General features: G+C 42.5%; 2 protein-coding genes across 2 annotated transcripts; one reads left to right on the forward strand and one right to left on the reverse strand.

Annotated features, from left to right (window-relative positions):
• The first annotated feature begins 13 nt into the window (after positions 1–13).
• On the forward strand, positions 14–7891 carry LOC141768883 (secretory carrier-associated membrane protein 1-like). Its single transcript, XM_074637354.1, has 9 exons — positions 14–154; positions 1877–1957; positions 2179–2292; positions 2739–2850; positions 3471–3599; positions 3888–4047; positions 4230–4331; positions 4417–4534; positions 4943–7891. Exons 1-9 carry the CDS (start codon positions 98–100, stop codon positions 5102–5104), a joined length of 1035 nt encoding a protein of 344 aa, XP_074493455.1. The 5' UTR covers positions 14–97; the 3' UTR covers positions 5105–7891.
• Positions 7892–8320: 429 nt separating this feature from the next.
• Positions 8321–22240, reverse strand: LOC141768886 (LHFPL tetraspan subfamily member 2a protein-like). Its single transcript, XM_074637359.1, has 3 exons — positions 22036–22240; positions 11938–12616; positions 8321–9893 (listed from the first exon to the last, which is right to left on the reverse strand). Exons 2-3 carry the CDS (start codon positions 12347–12349, stop codon positions 9637–9639), a joined length of 669 nt encoding a protein of 222 aa, XP_074493460.1. The 5' UTR covers positions 12350–12616; positions 22036–22240; the 3' UTR covers positions 8321–9636.
• Between the last annotated feature and the right edge of the window lie 1257 nt (positions 22241–23497).

Here is a 23497-nt window from a genome sequence, read left to right on the forward strand (position 1 = left end):
GAGCAGACTGCAGGCCAGCAGAGAGAGGCTGAACCTTCACCTGGAGACCCGGGAGCTTCTTCCACACAGAGGACACCGCTACTAGAGAGGCTGGACCATGTCCGACTTTGACAGCAACCCGTTCGCGGACCCGGACTTCAGCAACCCCTTCCAGGTAGCTCCCTGAGCTAACTAGCTAGCATGCTAACGTCCAGTCCGCTCCAGAGCGCAGTGAGGCCGGACTCACTGTAGCATCCTGCTAGCTGTCTGAGCTAGCAGCCTGACAGCTAGCTGGAGCTTCTCCTCGGTAGCTTAGCAGAAGGAGCTAGTCACCAGTCACATCGTTTATCTTCTCACTGACACATGATGTGGTTGTTCACTCTGTAGAAGAAGCTGTGGAGGATTAGCCAGCACGTTGTTGCAGAGGAGGTCTGTTTACTATGTTGTAATAAGAACTAAGAACAAAGACACGTGATGTTAGCTGCTAGCTCAGTAAACATGAGCTAACCGACTGATGCTAGCATCAGTTATGTGGCTACCATCATCTCCAGCCCTCTCCGGGTCACGCAGGTTGAGGGGCTTTAAACGTGCTACTGGAGTTGTATATTGTCACAGCAGTGCTCCAACACAAACTTAAAGGTCCCATATCGTGCTAATTTTCAGGTTCACACTTGTATTTTGTGTTTCTACTACAACATGTTTACATGCTGTAATGTTAAAAAAATAACTTTATTTTTCCTCATACTGTCTGCCTGAACATACCTGTAATTACCCTCTGTCTGAAACGCTCTGTTTTAGGGCATTTCAGACAGAATTGCAATGGAATTGCGTTGCTAGGCAACAGTTTGGGTCCATGTGTACTTCCTGTCAGCTGATGTCATTCACATACACTGCAACAGGAAATAAACTGAGACACATTTAGAATGTTTATGTTTAAAACTGTGAAATGGTCTAAATATTGTATATTTGTGACATCACAAATGGACAGGAATCCTAACGGCTTGTTTCAAACGCACTATTTCTGAATACTGGCTGAGTGTATTTCTCCGTATATTGAGCGTTTTGATACTTTCACAGTATTTATATAGCAGTGGAACCTGCTTTATGATATAAAAGATATGAAAATTTCACTTTTTACAATATGGGACCTTTAACTTAGCATTAATTCAATGCACTGCACACATAAACGTCGCACACAATACCGACACTTAATATTGTCTTGAAACATTGACTTCCTCCTCATCTTAGTGGGGAGTGACACAGAACACCGATAAGATAATGCTAGTTTGTTTTTCATTATAATGTTAGGCTAAATGCAGGCTGTTTATTTGTGCTACAGTTGTGTATAAAACAGTTTATTCTCCCTTGTAAACTATGTTACCTTTCACCATGGCCAGGGGCTGCAACCAGTCTGCTGGTTTTCATCCTAACAGGACACTTGAGTGGCTGATTTAAATGTTAAGTCCCTCCCCTGTACCTGCAGGTGAGTTTATCAGTAGGTGGAGTCTTGGTTGGGATGAAAACCTACAAACTGTTGACTCCTTACGGCACATGGTTGGTCACCATAGACTACCATAGACTGTCCTGTCTCGCAAGCATGTAGTTAGTGGCATTTCCCCAGTTCCCCTGGCTCCTGATCCCATTCATAGTGTTTCAAATGGCCACGAGATCAAGAAAGTCACATAGAGTAAGATTAACATTTCTGCTGTGTTGCATGTACATCCTGCCTGTACTGTTTGTCAACAGTAATAACTGGTCAGAACATAGACCCAGTGAACGTCTGGTTCAGCTGTGGTTTTTCATACAAATTATAGTTTAGCTAACAACAACAATAATTCAGTTTTGGATTTTGTGGTTTAACCCCCTGAAACACTTTATGGTCCTGTCTGTCCCGTAGGATCCTTCAGTGACGCAGGTGACCCGGTCTGCCCCTCCTGGTGGTCTGGAGGAGTATAACCCCTTCACAGACGCCAGAACGGTCAGCTTAACTAGCATTTCCTTTTAATGAGTGTGTGCATCCGTGTGTTTGTGTGCTTCTGAGTCACTGACCTCATTTTAGCCACTACCCTCTTTCTCTCTTCCTCTGTCACAAAGGATTTCACTGACAAAATATGACTGTGGCCTAATTACAATTTTGATTCAGGGTCTGTCTTTTGATTGCACAAATATTAATATAGCAGTTTTCTGCTGGTTTTACAGGCGGCCCCTGGGGATGCCCCCAAAGCTGCTCCTGCCCCCCCACAGCAGAACACGCAGCCTGCCATCATGAAGCCCACAGAAGAGCCGCCGGCTTACTCACAGCAACAGACTCAGGTACTACACAGAAAACGTGTTTATTTATATATTGAATCACATGTAGTTTTATAGCACATATACAGACACTCTCTGTCTTTGTTTCTGGTTCACATTTCCTCTTGTCCTTCATATACTCATCTGTTTTCTGATGGCCTAACAGCGGCGTAATGAGGTACTGTCTTTCATCTGATGTTTTCCATATCCCTTTGTGTCGTTCGTTCCCCACTTGTAGCTTTCCTCTTGCAGTACAATTATAGAGCTAGTTTAGTACTAACTGCAGAAGTGAGTAACAATAGTAGCCGATTGCTTTTCCAATCGTAACCCTTTATTTTCCCTTCTCAAACTTACACACCTCTTAACTTACCCAAGTGGAAAAATACCCTCACTACTGACCTGATTGGATATCATAACTCCTGTCAGATGTTGGATGGTGGATTTTAAGAGCGTTTCTGTGTCCGTCTTAGGACCAAGCACGTGTTCAGGCTGAGTTGTTGAGAAGGCAGGAGGAGTTGGAGAAGAAAGCGGCAGAGCTCGATCGTCGGGAGAGAGAGTTACAGTCCCATGGAGCTGCGGGAGGTCAGTCAGTCAGTCACTTTACTCACACACTTAACTCATCAAGCTCAGAGTCTGAATGGTCATTCCCAATCAAAGCTAGATTCATTACGGTGTTAAGACTAAAGTTGATGTGTTACCATGACAGCAACATTTCGTTCCTTTTGTGATTAACACCATAACTCTCATATGACAGACAGTACACATGACACAATGTTCATTTATTTACCAATATTCCCACTGAAGCATTATATCTGTCCACGTATATTCTGTATCATAATTTGCAATGATTTATAACACCATGTATTTTATATTTTTTAATTAAATTTCAAATAGTGTTATATAAGTTTAGAAAGGTTATGTCATAAGTGTGAATCCACCAAACTTGATGGGAAAGCATTGTCAGTGCATCATCTCAGTTCACTCACACTCATACCTTACTCACATTGCTTTAGCCAGATAAGCTAAAACACAAGGTATTAACATGTTTTTTTCATTGGCAGTGTACTGTAATTCATTCTTTTGTTTTGATTCATGCGCGCACACTTGATATGTCTATGCTTCATAGTATATTAACTTAGTGGTAAAAATTCCGATATCATACATGACTTATCATCTAAACACTGTTGCCTTTGTCCACACAGGGCGGAAGAACAACTGGCCTCCTCTGCCAGAGAAGCTCCCCGTTGGCCCATGTTTCTACCACGACATTGCAGTGGACATTCCTGTAGAGTTCCAAAAGACCGTCAAGATCATGTATAACCTTTGGATGTGTAAGTGGATCATCTGACACACTCCTATACTGAATATTATGTCATTTACTTTGATTCTCACACATTCCTGTCAGAACACATGGGTTTATAAGACAAACCCATATAAGCTATTAGAGAAGAGAGGCCACCTGAATCATCAAATAATGTGCAGAAACACACCTGTCTGCTCATTTGTCACATTAGAAAACAAAGATATTTTGATTTACTTTGCTGATCATATATTATAATTTACTGTGTTCTTGTACTGAAATGACGCTCACGGTCTTCATTTTATTGTTTTTCTATCAGTTCATACGGGCACACTCTTTGTGAACATGTTTGGCTGCCTGGCCTGGTTCTGTGTGGATGCAACTCGTGGTGTAGATTTCGGCCTGGCCATGCTATGGTTTCTGCTGTTTACCCCCTGTTCTTTCGTCTGCTGGTACAGACCGCTTTACGGGGCTTTCAGGTATGCAGATACATGGATAATTACATCGCCTTCTGCAGCAGTAGGCAGACTTTCACAGAGGAATTCATGTTTAATGGAGGATGAATTAGTGACGGAGTTGGAAAAAAAATGCAGTTTTTTTTTAAATTATTTTATTGCCCCACGTTGCTCTCTCACTACTTTGTTCTCTGTCTCCACTACAGGAGTGACAGTTCATTCCGCTTCTTTGTCTTCTTCTTCGTCTATATCTGTCAGTTTGGGGTTCACGTTCTACAAACTATTGGCATCACTGGCTGGGGAACATGGTGAGGATTTTACGGATTCTCTACCTACTACGAGTGCACGATCTGAAGTTCAATCCCATTGTCGTTGTTTTGTTTTTTTTCCCAGTGGTTGGATCGCATCTTTAACTGGTCTGAACAAAAGCATCCCAGTGGGCATCATCATGTTACTGATTGCAGCTCTCTTCACCGCACTGTCTGTGGGCTCGCTCATTATGTTTAAAAAGGTAACACAACCACGACATATTCCTACATGTCAGCGCCAGTTCCTATGTTTAATAGACTCTATCTGAGATGACACAAACCAAATTATTGGAGACAGCCTATGAAAATAAGGATAAGAACATATTAATAATGCGAATTATTTGAGCACTATCAACAAATGTTTATATTGTTTGAATATTGGAGAGTGGACAGACGCACTATGACTCGGAAATATCGAGGTGGCAAGAGTAAACAGGAAACTGTGCGTCATTATTATTCATTACTAACATTGAGCCAAACGTCAGTGTTGTGATTAGCCAGGAAACTAAACATCTGCCTAACTGAATCATTCAATGCTGTCCTGAAGGCTTTACAGTAGATTTAAATCACTTGACTTGATTCCAACTAATTTTCTTTCCTGCTCTTTCCAGGTGCACGCACTGTATCGTACCACCGGTGCTAGTTTTGAGAAGGCTCAGCAGGAGTTTGCGACGGGGGTCATGTCTAACAAGACCGTTCAGACTGCAGCTGCCAACGCTGCAGCTAATGCTGCCACCAATGCTGCTCGTGGGGCCTTCAAACCTCAGCCATAAACTGACACGCACACACACACACACACACACACGCTCACACATACAAGCATTTACACACACACTCTCAAAAGTTGGAGATGCACAACTCTGGCCCCGCAGGCTCTCAGATCAAATTGATTCTATTTATGGATGCTGTCATGCTCAGATTGCCCCGCACACTTTGCTCAAGTGCAAAGAGTCAGAGGCCAGAAAAAAGTTAAAGGAAAGTTAGTCAGATAAAGTAACCAGAGTTGTCCACCTTCACTTAAAACCAGTAAAAACTCTCCTACATTCTTCCCGTCTGCTTTTCAGTCAGATGACTTGTCTGCTCACAAAACCCTTTGAAACATCCACTAAGTGGCTCAAGGTGTGCTCGGAGTGTGTGGGGTTTCATCTCACACTCTCTCACTCGCTCCTTCGCTTTTTCCCTGTTCTTCTTCTGTCACCTTGAGGTGATCCTAGGTCAGGCAGAGGTTCTAGCATACCTTATTTTTGTCATGGTGATGCCCTCCAAACAGCTTCCTGCCTGGTTAATTCAGCATTAGAGTTTTGAAAAAGTGATAATCTGATCATGGTGTTTTGCACATAGTTCTGTTTTCTTGGTCACATGCCGAAAGTACAGTGTATGTTTGACTGGCTGGGCCTGCGCGTGTGCGTGTGAATGTGTACTTCATTTAAAGAGAATTATGGCTGTGATTTTGTTTTTGTTTTTTTAAGTCATTTAGATCTGACCGGTAAATTGTTTCTTGTCCTACATCTGTGCTTCTATTCTGAGACATCCCGGTAACTTATATAAGTAGAAATACGTTGGTATGTTCTGATTTAAGGAGCTGCCTGCAGCCCCCAGCAGTGATCCACCTGTCAGTTTTACAATTGTCCCACTTTGAGTGCTACTTTGATTGGCGACGTGGACTGGGTCTGTGGCTTACCGAGATCTGACAGCATGACAACGACATGCATGTTTAGCACACTAAAGGTAGCTGTTTCTTTGTCCACTATTAGCCCTTTCTCTGGCTACAGGTGGTAGCTGGTTTAGGGGGGGAATGTCTGCCTACCTATTTTCCCTCGATTGGTTTCTGTGAGAAGGGAGCCGTGAACTTATTGCATGTCCCGGTGGCTGTTTGACTGATTGATGATGTTCGGATCTATTTGTGAAGACGCGCTGAACACCCAGGTCAGTAGGGGTTACCAGGTCTCACCACAAACCTAAAAGAGGGTCAGTCAGATGTTTTCGTGGCCCGGTGCACTAAAAGGAGGAGGGAAAAAAACGTGAGAAATATTCGCAAATTTCCTTTATGTATGTATGGCATTAACAGACTACTATGTGGCTCCATCTCAGTTGTTTTTGTAGCCCTTCACACTTGGTTAAAAACTAACGCTGCTATGAACCTGAGAGCCACCAGGTGCTGTCATGTTTCCTGTTGAAAAGGACACCTATACCATTCATTCATTCATTCATTCATAGGGAGAACGGAGAGAAGTGAGCTGCCCTTTTCTCGCAGGAGATGACTGGACAGTGGTAAAGCTATGATTTTTTTCTAGAGATTAACCTGCATACATACAATAGAATTGATACTGTGTATATGTATACTACATAAACTAACAGTCCGTTTGCATTTTTACAGGCAAAAATAGTCCATTTGTTTTTCCTCTGTCAGTATTGGATTACTGGCGTCAGAAGTTTCGTAGCCAAACGGAGCATTAAGATAACAGAGGATTGGACTTGATGTCACTAAGAAACATTCATTTATATACAATAATAACAGTGTTATTCAGAATTAAGTTGTACAGACTACTGTCACTGAAGTGAACTGAGGACGTGGGTTACATTTGTGTCATGCTTTAGAACCTCTCGTAGTGGTGGTGAGTGTCTGAAGATGTGCGTGATAGATGATCGGTGACTGGTGCTGCCGTTATTACACATGTACGGACTGTGGATTAAATCCTCCTGTGAGTGTTACCAAGTTGAAGGTTTGTCATGAAGTATGCTTACATCTCGACAGTATTTTTGTTTGGAAATATTTTTGTTTTAAATTCACTGCACATTTCTTGTTTTACGTTGAACTTGAAGCGCAAAAGAAAAACATGTTTTTATTTATGTTGTAATTTAAGTTGTTTGCATTTACATTTTTGTTTGTTTTGATTTTACATGACGTATTAGGTTTGTGTGGTTTTTGTAACGACGCGATCATAGCATAAGCTAGATTTTAAAGTGTTCAATGACTTTGCAACTTGACCCCGCAAGAGGTGTGCTTGTATGGATGAGGATGAGTGCCGGATTGGTATGAAAGGCAAAAAAAAATATCTCCCTCAAGTGTTATTCTATGTCCTGAAAAGCTGTGAGAAATCTACCAAATGTCCATATAGATTTGTTTTTAAAATCATGGTTTGTGATGTGCTCCCTTTGCCATAGTTTACTTTTAACATATTGATCCCCGTTTTCTTTGCCACAAACACCCACAATGATTCCCGTGTATCTATAGTTTTAAACCGTTGTTATATGAAGCCACAGTGGGTCATTTATAGATGTATTTGGCGAGCTGGTCCGCAGTACAGAACGGTGTATTTGAAGTTTGCTGACACAAAACTGTGTTTTTGACCTGTGACCATGTTATTTCACTGAATCAGAGAAGAAACTCGTTCAAAAAAGGGACACTTGTATATTTTGTAAAGTTGAAAATTTGATCCCCATTATCAATCACATGTAAAAAGAAAACGTAATGCACTCTTGTCTGGCCTATGTTGCATGTGAAATAGTTTGAGTTTTGTATATTTATGGTATTAACATGAAATAAAATTTGAAAGAAATATTGGCTGACTTGTTTTCAGAAAGTTATATAACTTTTAAGTACTTCAACCAAAGTTTTTATTTGTTTAGGATCAGTGGTATAAGACCATGGTTCCCAGCCTGGTAAAGATTTAAAATGAAGCAATGTCTACTCATGACCCCATGTCACAGTTTACGTACATAAAGGAGTGGTGAGGATGTTCGAACTCTTATATTTAAACAGGTTTAAGAGGATTGACAAAGTGAAACATGGCAGTATTTAATAAAACCCTTCAAATTTATCTTGCAAGCTTGGTTGGAAAGCAATCTACTGTTCTGCATTGTCTACTCTCCACCTCTAGGTGTCACTGTTTCCTCAGGAAGTTTGGTTTTAACAGGAAAGAAACATGAAAGAGGGAACTTACCCGAGTAAAAGAAAGGTTTTACATACTTCACACAGATAGAATGACTAAAGAAGGCCTGGTTTATTTGAGTACAGACTGTATCTTTCTTCACACATATCGACCTCTCATACACACAGCATCATACAATGTGCCACGGATGCTGTTACTCTTTTGTTAATGTAACAAAAACAGCGTACGGTCAACATATTAATTTACGCACAGACAGCCTATAGAAATCCTCTCGGTCCACTCACTCTCACAGCAAACACACCATAGCTGAATTATTGCACATGTCATCTACAATGAATAAAAGCAATTTACAGCAACTTAAATGAAGCACAGTTGGGAAAATATAAAGCAATGTGAAAGGAGTGCAAAACACACAATATCAGGTGATCTCCAAAAAGTACCAAACAAACAAAGAGGGCAACACTGATGAAACATTTTGCAATCATCTAGCAAAAGCTCAACAAAAGGCTTTTTGAATTTTTACCCACTTTTTTTGTGTGTCTGGGACATCTTTACAAAGCCGGATCTTGTCTGCCAAGCGTGTCGGGAACCTATGATAAGCTCTGGTGCAGCCTGATTTATCTCGCTGTGAGCAAACATCCCCTCATGAAATTTTACCACGGTGAAACATATGGCGAGTCCCTGTTCCTTTTCTGTTCTGTTCACACACTCTGCCAGTTCATACGCTGCGAGAGGCCCACAAACAATCCGTTTAACAGGCCAAACTCCATTTAAAGTGAACAATCCCTTAAGTGGCACATGTGAAGCTAGCTAGAGAGTCTTACTGTCCTGCTGTGCCATTTATTTATTTATGCGGATCCCAATTAGCCACTACCAATGTAGCAACTACAAATACAATCAGAGCAGTTCATGTCACACACACACACACTCGCCCACATATGCAAGCTGTTGTTGGGAGTTTAGTGGACACATCTGCTAGTATTCAGTGGTTTGTTGAGGTTTGCAGGTGAACCGTGTGAATGAACATTATAATGGGCCTACACACTGTCTGACTGGCAGTGTTTAACCTGTCCACAATAACACTAACGACACATCCACTACCAATTTCTCTAACTAATCTGCTATTCCAGCACAGTGGTTTGTTTAAGGCAAAGATTATTACAAAAATAAACAGTATCTTGGTCTATATGTTCCTCAGCCTGCTGCTGTACCAGAGCCCTTTTGGCTAGTTAAACCTGAAGCTGTTGAATATTTTTTTCATGTTATCATCAGGTAGGCTTCGGCACATTTGGGAGGGCTTCTATCTTTTCAACAATCACTGATTTTATCCAGGCTATCGTGAAGAAAACCACCCAGAGGAATGTCTGTTGTCCATATAAGAGAAATGACACCAAGGAGGTTTTTGTGAAGGCTCAGAGCAGACAGATCAGACTCTTCCCCTCTTCAATCTCCTCCTGAACCTTGTCGCTGGAGGTGGCGATCTCAGCCTGGGCGGACAAGACGGCGCACAGGAAGGACCCCAGCGTTCCTCCTATCGCTGCGTAGAACGCCCAGCCGAGTGAGCACATAGCCGGCCTAAAGGGCAAGGCCTCGGCGCCGCAGTAGCCGATCACCTTCTCTGAACCCCAACCGGCAGGGTACAGCATGAGGCCTACCATCAGCAACAGGCCTGGAGACAGAGAGAGAGAGAGCGGACGACAAGGACGAGGGGTTTAGTCACGGACACGTAAACATCGGCGCTGAGAGCACAAACAGATCACAGTGCAGCTGGGAACATGGTGACTCAACTCTGCTGACGAATACATGTATTCTTCAGCTGACAAGCATTTGGTTTGTGATGAGAGGAAGAGACGACATTTGACCGCTTCTACACTGATGTCACATAATGATAGATTGCCTACTCGACTGACGTGTCCAGCCAAACACACCTGTGGGAGCTCGTTGTTGTACAAACATGCAAAAAATAACTTGGAGAGGTTTGGTTGGAATATCCAACCTCCAACTAGGAAAAGAGCAATGGAACGCCTCTAGAAGCTGCCAACTTATAAACTCAGATGTTTAAACTTGTAAACTCAACAGCAACACCGACATTCCCCGAAGGCTACGGCCTGATTATAAAACATACAGTAATAGGGCTTGCATGGGCGTGTAACCACTACAAACTCTGAGTCACACATCCCAGATTATTAGCATTAGATTCAAGTAGCAAGTGAGATGGAGCTGTTCAGCTTCTTGTGTTTGTCCACGGTTGTTCCCTGAAGGTGCTAACTGTGTGGGAACTTCCAATTTCCTTCCTCTCTAACTTTGAACGTGTGAACCCAGAGGAAACACGGCAATGAAAGAAATGTGTGTATGTGATTAAAAAAAACTAAAGATCCCCCGTGCACAGCGGTGCTTCTATTCTCTCCAGTAATGCTGCGAATCTGATGAAGCAACTTGCGCTTTCTTGTTTGTAATGTAGTTTGCCAATAAAAGAGTCCCGTACCCTGGTGTTCACTGGAATTTTGATTTCTAATGATTTCATTTGGTTTATTGTGTATATGTTTGCTTGTTTTTTGTGTGAAATCATTCTATACATTGTTTGCAATATAATTGCATATTCCATGATCAACACTTAATATTGTTGGCCAACTCAACTAAAAAGTGACAATATTTTTCAGTTTTTAATTTACTCCATACCTCTATTTTGCAGAATTCAAAGCATCATGTTTGTCTGTGTTTGGTTTGGTTTGGTTTGGTTTAGTGACAACATTATGTTATATATAATAATAATATATCAGTTTTGTCAGGGATAACAGAAACGTCCTGGATTTGTTTCCATTGTACTTTGTTTCTCACAGTTCACCAGCTTTTATTTAGACAGAGACAGGCATTCAACAACACATTTTCTCTCATTTTTGTTCGAACCCCGATTTGTTCTAATTTTGTTAGTACCCACTGATTTCTGGGATTCACCAATGTTTTCTTAATTTTGCTCTTCTCTTACATAAGAGATCTATCTGTCTATCTATCTATCTATCTGTCTATCTATCTATCCTAAACTCATCTTATCTAAGTTCTTCTTCTTGCAGCATTTTTTTCTCTCAAATTCTTGGCCATGTGCCAGAGTATTCGCACAAGGCACACCTGCCCTGCCCCTAGTGTTAGGGATGTTACATTATGCTAAGACATGCCCTTATATAGTGTTTAGGGGGCGTTACCTATGCTGATAATAAGCAATCGGCCACACGCCTCCAATTTACAATCAAGTGGTTTTAAACATTCAGCACACCTGGGTAAGAGCAGATTTGGATGGTTAAAAACGTCTGGTGCATCTGGAGTTGAATTCTCTTATATTTTCTCTTAATATAAGAGAAATTTAAAAATGTTGCTGCATGAAGCCCACTGTCTGACATTAAAATATAGTAGAAAATAAGAACTAAAAAATTAAATCATGTGAATTTTGAGTTCAAGTTTTGAGAGTTTTATTAGGTATAGTACAGTATATAGGATTAATACTACTGTGCCCTGGGGTTTCCTGTTGGCCTAGAGACATCTCTCTCTCTCTCTTCCACTTTTTCCTGTCTATCTCTAATGTAGGCTACATTACTGACTAAAAAAACTCAAATAAAATACGTTCAGATTTCAGTGAAACTGATTCCTGAGAGCACAGGACTACTTTTTCTGTGTCAGACATGTAAACACATACACACAGAGAGAGATAGATGTCTCACCTGCGATAGCCTGGAGCAGTCCACAGATGTTGAATATGCTCTTCCTCAGGATGCTCTGGAAGCACAGGCTGAAGATGGAGATACAGGCCACTCCTCCCAGCACCAACATCCCTGCTGCCAGAAACAACATGGCCGCCTGCCAGAAGCCGCTGGCCACCTCTCCGAACGACCCGGCGTAGGGCCCGCAGCTCACCCCGACTCCCCTGGCCCCGACGCGAAGGCAGCGGCTGTAGAGGCCGAGAGACGGCCGGTACTCTCCGGAGTCCACGCCCGCCCCGTTTGACCTGGAGTCGGACCGAGGGGATCCCAGCAGCCAGTCGGGGCTCATGAAGGCAATGAGCTCAGCGAAGGCCACCACGATGCTGAGCAGCGTCCAGAGCATGGAGCGGCATGTTACGATAACATGGCACATGGTGTTAACGCTTTCTGAGATGGTAACAACCAATGATAAAAAAAATAAAAGCCCTTTAAAAGTGACAGAGCACTGATACTGGGGAGTTTAAATTCCTTTCCTTACAAAGAGAAAGGTACGGCTCTGATCTTATCTTCTCTGAGCAGATGTTTTCCCTCCTCTCACGATTCTTTCTTCTTTGAGGCAAGGTCCGGCTCTGGTCATCCCAAACAGCTACAACGCACCGAAGCAGCTTCCCTCAGCCATGGTACCATCTGAAAGGCACACCTACAGACACAGAGACACAACAGGGTCAGACACACAGACATGTGAAGTGGGAGTAACTGAGGGGAAAGGGGGAGAAAAGAGGGACTCTTTTTTTTCTTGGGCTGATTTCCCATCCACTATGAATCATCAAGCTCCTTGTGTTTACCCTCAGGATGTCTAATTTGTACCATTGTCATTAAATAGATCTTCCCACAGAGTGCTCCTTCACATTCACTACCAGCCAGCTGCAAGCACCATGAGCAACACTTCCAGATGTCTGTTGGAACAGTCAGGATGAATCACACACACACACACACACACACCCACACAACTGCAAGTTTACACTGTTGTCATTTTACTCACAATTACTGGGCCTTTGTGTGATTGATTTTATCTGCAAGATGACAGGAGCCTTGTGTGTTTTGCCACTGAGCAGCTGTCAGCACAGATCAGCGCAGAGCTCTGTTACAGCATGCCGCATTTCACAGTAACACACAGTGGAATATGCAGCCAGATCCTCACTGCTGTAGGCAAGAACACACATGACACCAAGTGGAGCTCCATCACTCAGTTCGCTATTGGCATGGGTAACATACGTTTACGTTACTAAGCAACTGTGAATTAAAAACAAAAATCTGGTCCTCTCTCAAGGCTCCATGGTGGAGAGGAGGTCGCGTTGCTCTGGCTCTGGCTCTATCTATTCGGCGTGGAGAGGTGGTCGTGTTGCTCTGGCTCTATCTATCTGGCATGGAGAGGAGGTTGTGTTGCTCTGCCTCTATCTGGTTGGCATGGAGAGGAGGTTGTGTTGCTCGGGCTCTATCTGGTTGGCATGGAGAGGAGGTCGTGTTGCTTTTTTTCCCGTTAAAAGGTTTTTTTTGGTTAACTTTTTCCTTATCCGATGAGAGGGTCGCTCTGTAAGGGACAGAGGGTGTCGTATCCTGTACAGATTGTAAAGCCCCCCGAGGCAAATTTGTGATTTGTGATTTTGGGCTGTACAAATAAAATTGACTTGACTTTATAAATTGCAGTCTGAATATAAATCTGTATTCAACAGCAATCAAGACTTGATTACAAATAACTTGTAACCTGTAACAGATGACATTCTCAGAGCTCTCAATCCTGTGTGCATGTGAGTCAGTGTTTAAGTGTGTGTGTGTGTGTGTGTGTGTGTGTGTGTGTGTGTATATAGGTCCCAATCAAAGTGATTGTGATACTGTTGCTATGTTATGATTTAGTTGCCGTGACCACACTGGCCTCCACGCCAGCCGTGGTCTCGTGGAAGCACAGAGGTTTTCTCAGAAGCCCTCTGATGTCATGATCCAGCGTTATGATACACACAGGAAAATATGTGGGATCTGGTTTAAACACAGCGTGTCGTGGTGGATCTCACTGGTGGAGTCCCCAAAAAGGATTGTTCAAAGGATCTATTCACCCGAATCACAAAAATATATATATCTGACTGATCTCTAGCGGTATCTCGCCATGGGAATAGTGTTGGAGCAGTGATTAAATTAATCGACAACTATTTTGATAAATCAATTAATCAGTTTGGGGGGTAGGTTGTTTTTTTTTGTAAGTTGGGCGTGTCATCAGTCTAACACTCATAACTTTCCCATAAAAGCGAAGGGCTGATATACTGATAAGAGTGGACTGCTCTATCACGTTATCCCTCTCATTCTTGCTGTATGTGTCATTTTGTTGGTGATGAAAAGTTCAGCACAAAAGCATTCATTAAGAGTAACAAGTCAGTCTGCCGCCCCGAGGGGAGTCAATGTGCTATTACGTTATACAGCCTCCATTCAGGATGGTAAATCATCCCACCACATCTGTAGGGAATGAACACTGATGCTGTATATCGTCTGATACGATCGGAGTCAGTTCAAGGCGAAAAAAACACTTCAGACATTCCCCTGGCCACAGAATAAGAGTATTATCTCATGCGGCTAAAAGGGCTGACTGATTCATCTGAGGTCGGGGTCGAGTAGAAACCAGCAGAACTGGGTCACGATAACAAAGTCACAGGCATGACAACTTCTGAAGAGCAGAGGCATGAGATGTGAAACACTTGAGATGCGGGTGTAATTCAGTTCAGCTGGATTCAGTCGTGTCTGCAGTTCACGGTTCAAGTAGTTCTGCTGTAGTTGTGGCAGGTTTGTTGTGCTCAGGTTTGCTTTGTCTTCAGGTTGACAGCGATGTGTATCTTAAGCTTCAAGTTCATCTCATTCCATCTACTTTGCTTTAGCAGAATTTCAGGGGGCACGTCTCTGCTTAAAATTTGCCTTATTCTCATTGCATCCTAATTAGAGATTTCATGAACCCCCTCAGCCAAGATGCATCGTCTATAATTACCCAGCTGGAAGATAAACTGGGGGAGTTTTAGTTTCAACTGAGCTGAAAGTTATAGCAGCAGGATAAGGAAGTTACAGCAACGTTACTATGCATTATCGGCCAAAAAGGAAACAGCAGAAATCAACAGGAAGCAAACAGGAAGCATCAGTGTCTGTCCAACAGTCATGCATTGTGAGGACGATCTGTCAACCTATCTGCGTTCAATCTAAACCATCACACTGGAGTGTCTGAAGAAACATGTTTGCATTTGTGACTCTACTTGCAGGGAATTACAGCAACAAGGAAAAGTACAATCCAGGATTTGAAGTGTGTTTATGTGTTAGAGGATGGTTTGGGGTGTGCCTTATTTTATTACAGTCCTTGAGTTTATTCCAGGCCTCCTCACAAAACCATGCTTGCTATCACAGTTTCCATTCTGTTACAATGGCTTCACATAACAGCCTGACTCACCACACCGACACAGCACTATTTATAGCAACATCACAATACAGAAATATAGGTTTTTTTTCAGCATGTCCCTACTGATTAAACATATGTGTGTAAAGGTATGTAAATGTGCATGCTTGTTTTCAGCCTGGAGTCTTCTGTTTACAGCTGATTATATAGTCCATCCAGGCCGGGCATGGCGCTGTCTGTTGAGACTACAATGCCCTCAAATTAGCTGCTCTGCCTCTTTAAACTACAGGGATGGAGCCTAAACATGCCTCGTCGAGGCAGTCGGCGGGCACCTTGTGTGATCTCCCCCCAGTTCTTACAGAAATCTTTTCATTCATACCTCATCATGGCTCTCTGTAGTCTCACTTAGGAGTGCACTCAGAAGGAGGTGACATCTTGAAGGGACTTTTTTTAGCAGAAGTAAAGAGCAGAGCATTTTGAGGAAGTATGTAGTTATTTGACAAAAAACAATAATGATTCTAACACCCACAAGAACCCCTTCTTGATTTAAAATGATTATCAGTACTGTTTAAAAGCTACATATTGTCTGATAATCTAAACACATAAAATGTCTTAAACACTGGATTATTTATGTCCAAATCATTTGAATGTGAGATTCTAATCTGCACATCTGGTGACCTGCATGTGTCTGTGGTTGCATGCATGTGTGTATATGTGCGTGTCCATGCTGCAGTGTCATTTAGCGAGCAGAAAGGTCACTACATCCTGAAACTGATGAATACTTTCCGCTTGTTTTCTGCTCGTAGAACAGACTTCTGGGAAAAGCGCTTGAACGGCACTTCCTCGGCAAGGTCAGGATTCTCTGTGTGTTTATGTGAGCGCCGAGGGAGGAGCGTTTTACACTTCACGGCACATCAGACACTCAGAGACATGACTTATTCATAACCCGGCGGCGATCAAGGCGCCGTGGGTGAGAGGTCTCAGCCTCTCGGTTGCTTTTGATAGATATGTATCTTCCAAAAGTCAGATCTTTGTTACTGCAGCTCTCTGCGTGCCCGTGGAGTCACCGCCGTAGATATGCATCATCACCACCAACACTTATGCTTCTTTCATGAATCCTCCACGATGCTGAGTTTCACTGATGATACAGTAGATATGTTACCAGATGAAAGCAAGCAATGTGGTTCTGCATCTGATCTCTCCGGTCCTGACAGAAACCAAGCCTGCTGCCACACAGGATTATATGCATGTAGTGAAGACCTGAAGCCAACTCACACACAGTTTTCCAACCCTTCATTCAGCAGGCCAACATGAACAGTCTCCTCGCTGCTTTGAGACAAACTTTCTCTAGTGGAATTTACAAAATATACAATCCACGGGCCAACAGTTTGGCTGTGAAAACCCCGTTGGCCACGCAGCCTGCGTGCTCAATAAAATATCTACTAATGAAGCGTCAGTTTGAGCCGAGCCCATTTCAAAGCCTCCTGGACGAAGCAGTGGATACGAGGCGTATGTGGGTCAGTCGGTTGGCCGTTAGTTAAAGGAGCCCGCTGAGTAGTAAATCTAGAGTAATTGGTCTGAGATATCAGCGAAGGCTCTGGTAGCATGCCAAGGTGCTGAGGTAATGAGCGCTGGTCACTGTGGTCTCTTCTGGAGAGTGAAAGTGAATGAGGACTGAAGGTGGGTGGTTGAGAGATCTAAAGCACAGTTGACCCAGATTGTTCTGTGAAGAATTTAGATACACAAATATAAAAATTGTGAGAGAAGATGGAAATGTTTTGTTTCTCGATGATGGCATGAGCTTGTCCCTGTTTAGGAAAGAATATAATGGAGTTACTTTTGTGTCGTTATTACCAAACCAAACAGAATACGTTTGCGAGCAAAACTTTCCACACTGTAATCATTGATTAAAAATGTATTAATGCAAATCCACAACTTTTGTTTGTGAGTCCAAAAGTTTTGTTTGCAAATCCAGACTGACCAATAGAGACGTCTCTTGCATCTTTCAGCATAGGTCCCGCCTATGAGATTCAGCTCAACGCCGAGCAAAACTCTTGGATTCACAAACAAAACTTTTGGAATTACATTACAACATTTTGAATCACAATTTAATTTGACTTGCAATAAAACATGTTTTGATTGCATGTCAAACCTTTTCTGTTTGCTTGCATAATAGAGACACAAATGTAACTCCATAGTATTTGAGCTGTTGGATCACCCACCCAGATCAGATGACCCCCCACCCCTCCACCCCACCCCTACAAGGACTCCATTAGCTAATTTTTTTCTTAACGCACAGATCCTGAACCAGAAACCTCAAACCAAGGCATGTTCCCTAAGCTGCTGCGCCTGGTCTGGTCATGCATCTGGACCAGCCAGGAGGAAGGCCCTCAAACCCAAAAACCACATAAGAGGCTGCTTCACCATCTTCAGGGCTAAACGCACACACACACACACACACACACACACACATCTACTCAAACAAGACGTGGACAGTGAGGAAATCACAGGCCACTGATGAGGGTCTAATCCCCCTCTGAATCTAACAGGAAAAGAGAAAAACCCCAACAGATATGAAACTAGTATGAAACCAGTCAGAGTTGGGCAGGACCAAACATATCCCTCTTTCATCAAAGAATGCAGTAGAGCTCCAGGTGAAGTGAGGCAGAATGAAGCAATGTAGCTTGAATACTAAACATCCCACACTCTGGGAACATATTACACACCGGCTCAACTCTCGATTTCTCAATCAATTGCCTATTCATTGTCAGTCTTCATCAAGTCTCTGTTCTGGCATGGCAGAACGGATGACGTCAAAACAGCAGGCAAGCCACAACACTATGGCCGGAATGAAGACACCTACCCCTCCAGCAATGCCTCGTAAATTTTCATTTACATCTACTGAACAACAACAGATCAACAGAGAGATCTCTTTGCCCCCCAGCAGTCTGAAAGGCAGATTTGTGAACATGTGAAACTTGAACCATGACAACCAGGGAGGGAGAACATGCACACAAAACTAATGACTTGTACATTATGGCTTTCCTTTCATAGACACACCTAAACCTGTAGCCTCAGGGAGGCAAACATCCACCTGCTTTCACAGCACGCTACAAAACAGAGTGCCAAACACACAAAGAGACACAAAGATGAGTTCAGCTTCTTTGGTTTACATGAAGCTTTCTCAATCCGCCCCAGACATTATGAAACAAGCTGAGCCGCTCAGTTCCAGAGCTCTTTCTCGCTGCTAACCATAACCATGTGAGACACTGCTCTGGTATCCCTCCATAAACTGCGAATGAAAGAGCTGCAAGAGGAGAAAATGTTTCCCATGGATAGGCATGTATACCGCAACTTGTGTCTCACAACTTCAGCCAGTGAGCGACGGCAGCCATCAAACGCATGTTTAGTGCTCCAGAGTTAGTTTAGATTTATTTTACAGACCCAGATTAAACACTATAAAACAATCCAAGCTGTAAAAAGGCCATTAAACGTCATTCCCCCGACTGTATAAAGAGCGGAGACGTGCCAGCACTTTCAAATACAAGCAGGGGGCCTGAGGTTTCAATGACAATAAGAGGGAACAGAAATGTAAACAACGAGTCAACAGTGAGAAGCCCTCCAACGGTGTACTGAAACAATACAGCCCACTTTACTGACGCACAAACACCGACACAAACACACACCCATAAACTATGAGAGGTGCCAGCCTGTGCTCACTTGTCCGGAGTGTAATTGCATCAAAAACGCACGACTTCCCCAGAGGGAAGTATCGGTCGAGCCCGTTTGTGCGCGCATGTGTTTGTGCGTCTATGTGCCAAAAAGCCTGAATTAAAAAAAAAACAGCCCTCTTCATCTGGTGCCACTCAACTCAAACAAAGGCAGCACAAAGACGCGCCGACACCGGCCCCCTCACTCACTCTGCAGCTCTCAAAGACGCGCCGCCGTTGGCCCAGAATGCACTCCTTCATTCTCAAAGACAGGCCGATGTGGCCCCTAACCTATTCAATCTGTGCAACACTCCGGCCCCTTATACTCCCCGCGCTGACTCCGTAGTGGCCCCACAGTTTGTGACGCACAAAGCCCCTCAGTGACCCTCACATTTCACTTGCACAAAGACAGGAATGACACGGCCTCGCTCTGCTCCCTCCTCTCTTCTTCTTCTGCTCTCTTCGGTTGTTTCTACAAAGATGATGGATGCACACACAAACATCTCACTTCTTCTTTTTCTTAAGAACTCTGGACTGTCCCTTTTACACCGATGTTTGAAGGACCTCATGGGTGTTTTTTGGATGTTGACTAAACACTAATAGTTCCTTATACTTCATATCACTTCATATTATAACAGTTTTTAGTAGGACTGACTCTCTTCGTCGATAGTCGACTAATCGGTCGTTTTGATCGTAGTCGATTATGAAATCTTTAGTCAATTAGTAATTTTTTAATGCTGAATGACATAATTCCGAGAACTTATGAGCACATCTGTTGCTTAAATCAACTAATTGTTTAGAAGACCATATCGTATGAGTGTTAGTCGCCTAATAGTTTCTTTGGTCGAGGACAGCCCTACTTTTTAGATCGGTTTAGATTTCGACCTTCCAGGCCGCCACTGGTTTCCATTAATTTTCAAACTATATGAAAACTTGCAGAAACATGCCCGTGGTAATAGGAAATCCATCACAACAAACATGTTGTCAACGCTATATACCACAGAGTGGTAATATAGTTGTGAAATATGGTTGTTGGTGCGTTCACAGATGTTTTCCTATCCGAGATGAGAGCACTGCATCAACACGCTAATTAAGCACAAGTAAAACACAGACTAGAAGAATAAATGGTATGAAAAACGGGAACTTTCCTGCATTAAAGGGGCACTTCATTGATCTAACATCAGAAGATCAGTTTACTTGTCATGGAAAGGACTACATAGCCTGTGAAAACTGATTTTTGGGACGATTTGTGCACTCAATGGAGAACAGTTTCCTCCTAGAAGGTAGAGGATCCATCAAATAAATTAAAACTAAACTAAAGCTTAAAAACCTATGGTGAGCATCAATGTAAAGAACCGGCAATGAGTATAGTTCTACAGGATAACAAGTGGTATTCTCCACCATAGTAAATCACTGAACTTCTTCATGTAGACTCAAAACTTTCTGCCGATGTTCAAAACATTTATGCACAGGATGAAATCAGCCACTTCTCTACTGTCTGCTGTAAACCTCAATAGATCAATCTGACATGCAGCCACAAGATATTTTCGTTTACTAGGAAGCACAACTTGCTTTTTCTCTCTACTGAAACAGTTCTCCCTTTGCTATCACGAGAACATTGCACCATCCAGTGACACGTAACAAGTTTGCACTTGTCATCCGGGGGTTGTCAAAACTCACTCGCAGGTTAGGGCAATCACACTAAAGTCAATTACAGCTTAAATCGCAGCATAAAACACCTCCTGGAATTTGTTGGACATTTTTTAAAGAAAAGCTTATTTCAGAAAACATTTTTGAGCACTTGATATCTGAAAGATGGCGGGGGATTCCCTCCTCATCATTTCACTATACAGTTTGTCCTTGAACTCGGACTAGAATAAACACTCAACGTTTTTCCTGGTTTTGTTTAGTTTATGATGCAGCAGCGCTTCCCCTCTCTCGGTGCACTCAGTGTGTGTCAGGCAGAGAGACCTCCATGGGTGGCTGGACCTCCTCCCTGCTTTTCAAGGACATGAGGTTGTGGTGGTGGTGGTGGACGGAGAATCTTTTCCCCATGTTGTCCATGGATCTGTTTTTATGTTTTTTGATTTTTTCCCACTCACAATGTTGTTTGGTTACGATTGCCCAGAAGTCTTTATAAGATATTTAAATCAATATCCTCCTCACAAACACTAACCATACACTTCCACGCAACACACACACACACACACACACACACAAAAAAACACTTGTCTAATTGGATATATTTACTGTATTGTTATTGTTGTTATTATATATATCTTGTCCTAATTGTTTCTTATCACTATTATGTAGTCATATTATTTCTTTATATTAATCTTGTCTCTAGGTGGAGGCTTCAGATAAGCTCAGTGTTTTTTTTTGCCTCTTCCTGGACTGTATATTATTAATTTATTGTTTTGTTATGTTGTATAGTTTTAAATTGTGCAAAAAAATAAATAAACAAACAATAAACAAACTGGTAGCAAAGGGCTGCTGCATACATGGACATGTGTGAAAGACAGATTAAGAAATAAAAACAATAAAAAGGCTTCTCATGGAGGTGATTTCTCTAATATAGGCACTGTGCTGTGATGTCCAGCTGCTGCCAGATGTTGTACCTGACCACACTGCTGCAGCTATCTCACTTTCTCCACAATCCACATCCATCTCTCCAAAATATATGTTAAAAAACATATCCCCAAATATTCAAATTGTCTTCAGGTGGCTGCTTCAGCATCTGGATCAATGAAGCATGCAAACTTCCTTCATAACAAGTTAAGAAAAGAGATTAAAGGAACTTTTACTGACAGTTAAGAGTCAACCAAAAGCAAGACTTCTTGCATTATCAATCTAAAAACAGCCGTTTCATTAATGACACTTTGAGCAACATGAGTCCTATCTGCCAGCCCAACAGGAGATGTATGAAAGCAGAGCTTTAATAACAGAACAGCTACTTTCTGTTTCTTTGTCGCATTGTCTACTTACTTGAAGTCACCGTGGAGAGATCTAGCAGCTCGCAGAAGTGAAGAAGCTGATGTCCTCTTCCTTCTTCTCCTCCTCCTTTGTTTTGAATGTCTTCCCGGTGCAGCTCATTCACTGGAGTCTCCTTTCTTCTTCTCTTTCCTTCTCCACTCTCACACTCACACATAAAGCCATCCCACCTCCATCATGACGTCGGCCTTTCTCCTCTTCTCTCCTCCCTCCCCCTTTCTTTCCCTTCCCCCACTACACTCCGCCTGTCAGAGAGAAAGGAGAAGAAGAAGAAAAGTTGCAGAGATGATGTGAAACATGATGACATGTTCCTGGATTCAGAGACTTCGCTTCCCATAAACTCCTCCAATAAACGCGTCCAGGCTGATTTATTCACGCTGTTTCTTCTTCTCAGCTTTGTCTTTGTCTCAGCTACAACTTCTCCCTTTTTCTTTCCCATGATACACATGGGAGGAGGCTCAATGCTGTTTCTCACAGGTCTTAGAAGTTGGATACAGAGATACTGAAATAGAATTACCTATCAAAATGTTAACAGTTTTATTCAGATTATTTTTAATGTGCATAATTTAGAACCCTATGTGCTTTTTAAGTGAAGGCTTTTCTGCTCCAAATTGAGTCAATATTTTCCAGACTGTATTTTACTGACTGGTTTAAAGAGGTGCTGATTATTGACTCTTGGACTCGACTTGAGACTTGAGTCACAAATGAGGAATTGACTCCCTAAAGGCTTTGTTTGACCTGGTAAAATCTCAAAACAATGGTGAGAATGGTGGCGTTGAATATTGAATTAGTCTATTCTTAAAGCAGCAGAGGGTAGAAATGGAGCAAATATGATAAAAATAAGTTATTTTTATAAAACGGTCACTATATCCTGACAGTAGTGCATGAGACAGACAGGTAATCTGGAAAAAATGATGTATCTCTGTGTCCTCTGGTGCAGCTAACGGCATCTTCAAGATTTCACAGACCGGAGGAAAACAACCAATCAGAGCCGAGCTGGAGTCTGCCATCCAGCTGCCATATATGAGAGCCGGCTGTCAATCACTCGCGAACTTCGATCAAACGGTCAAACTAGGCAGCGCTGATCAAATATGGATCAATATTCTGTTACTGTAATGCCTATTTCTCTCCTCAAATGGTTTCAGAAACATCTTGTAGTGCACGGTTTAGCTGTAAAATTAGAAAGTTTGTGACCCCGCAGCCATGTTGAGATCAAGTTGAGGAAATACCAAGCACCGCCCACCAGCCGGAGCATGGGCTAGATTTTCTAAAGCCTGAAAACAGAGCCATGAGGAGGTGCAGAAGTCTAGTTTTCTCTCAGAACACTTGATTTGCAATATACTGAAATGTTATTATGGAATTTGTGCCCAATGATGCCAAAAACATTCTGCTTTCTGCAGGTTTAAAAGGACTTGGTCCCAGCTATGTGCTGTGTCAATTTAATGGTCAGCATTCA

This window comes from Sebastes fasciatus, chromosome 6 (assembly GCF_043250625.1).
Source record: "Sebastes fasciatus isolate fSebFas1 chromosome 6, fSebFas1.pri, whole genome shotgun sequence".
Classification (NCBI taxonomy): Eukaryota; Metazoa; Chordata; class Actinopteri; order Perciformes; family Sebastidae; genus Sebastes; species Sebastes fasciatus.

Excerpts from the sequence above, each read along its gene's own strand:
- LOC141768883 (XM_074637354.1), top strand. The coding sequence starts at position 98 with ATGTCCGACTTTGACAGCAACCCGTTCGCGGACCCGGACTTCAGCAAC. Across the intron at positions 4,048-4,229 it reads CCGCTTTACGGGGCTTTCAG|GAGTGACAGTTCATTCCGCT; the intron begins GTATGCAGATAC and ends TCTCCACTACAG. Across the intron at positions 4,535-4,942 it reads CGCTCATTATGTTTAAAAAG|GTGCACGCACTGTATCGTAC; the intron begins GTAACACAACCA and ends TGCTCTTTCCAG.
- LOC141768886 (XM_074637359.1), bottom strand. The coding sequence starts at position 12,349 with ATGTGCCATGTTATCGTAACATGCCGCTCCATGCTCTGGACGCTGCTC. Across the intron at positions 9,894-11,937 it reads ACTGCTCCAGGCTATCGCAG|GCCTGTTGCTGATGGTAGGC; the intron begins GTGAGACATCTA and ends CTCTGTCTCCAG.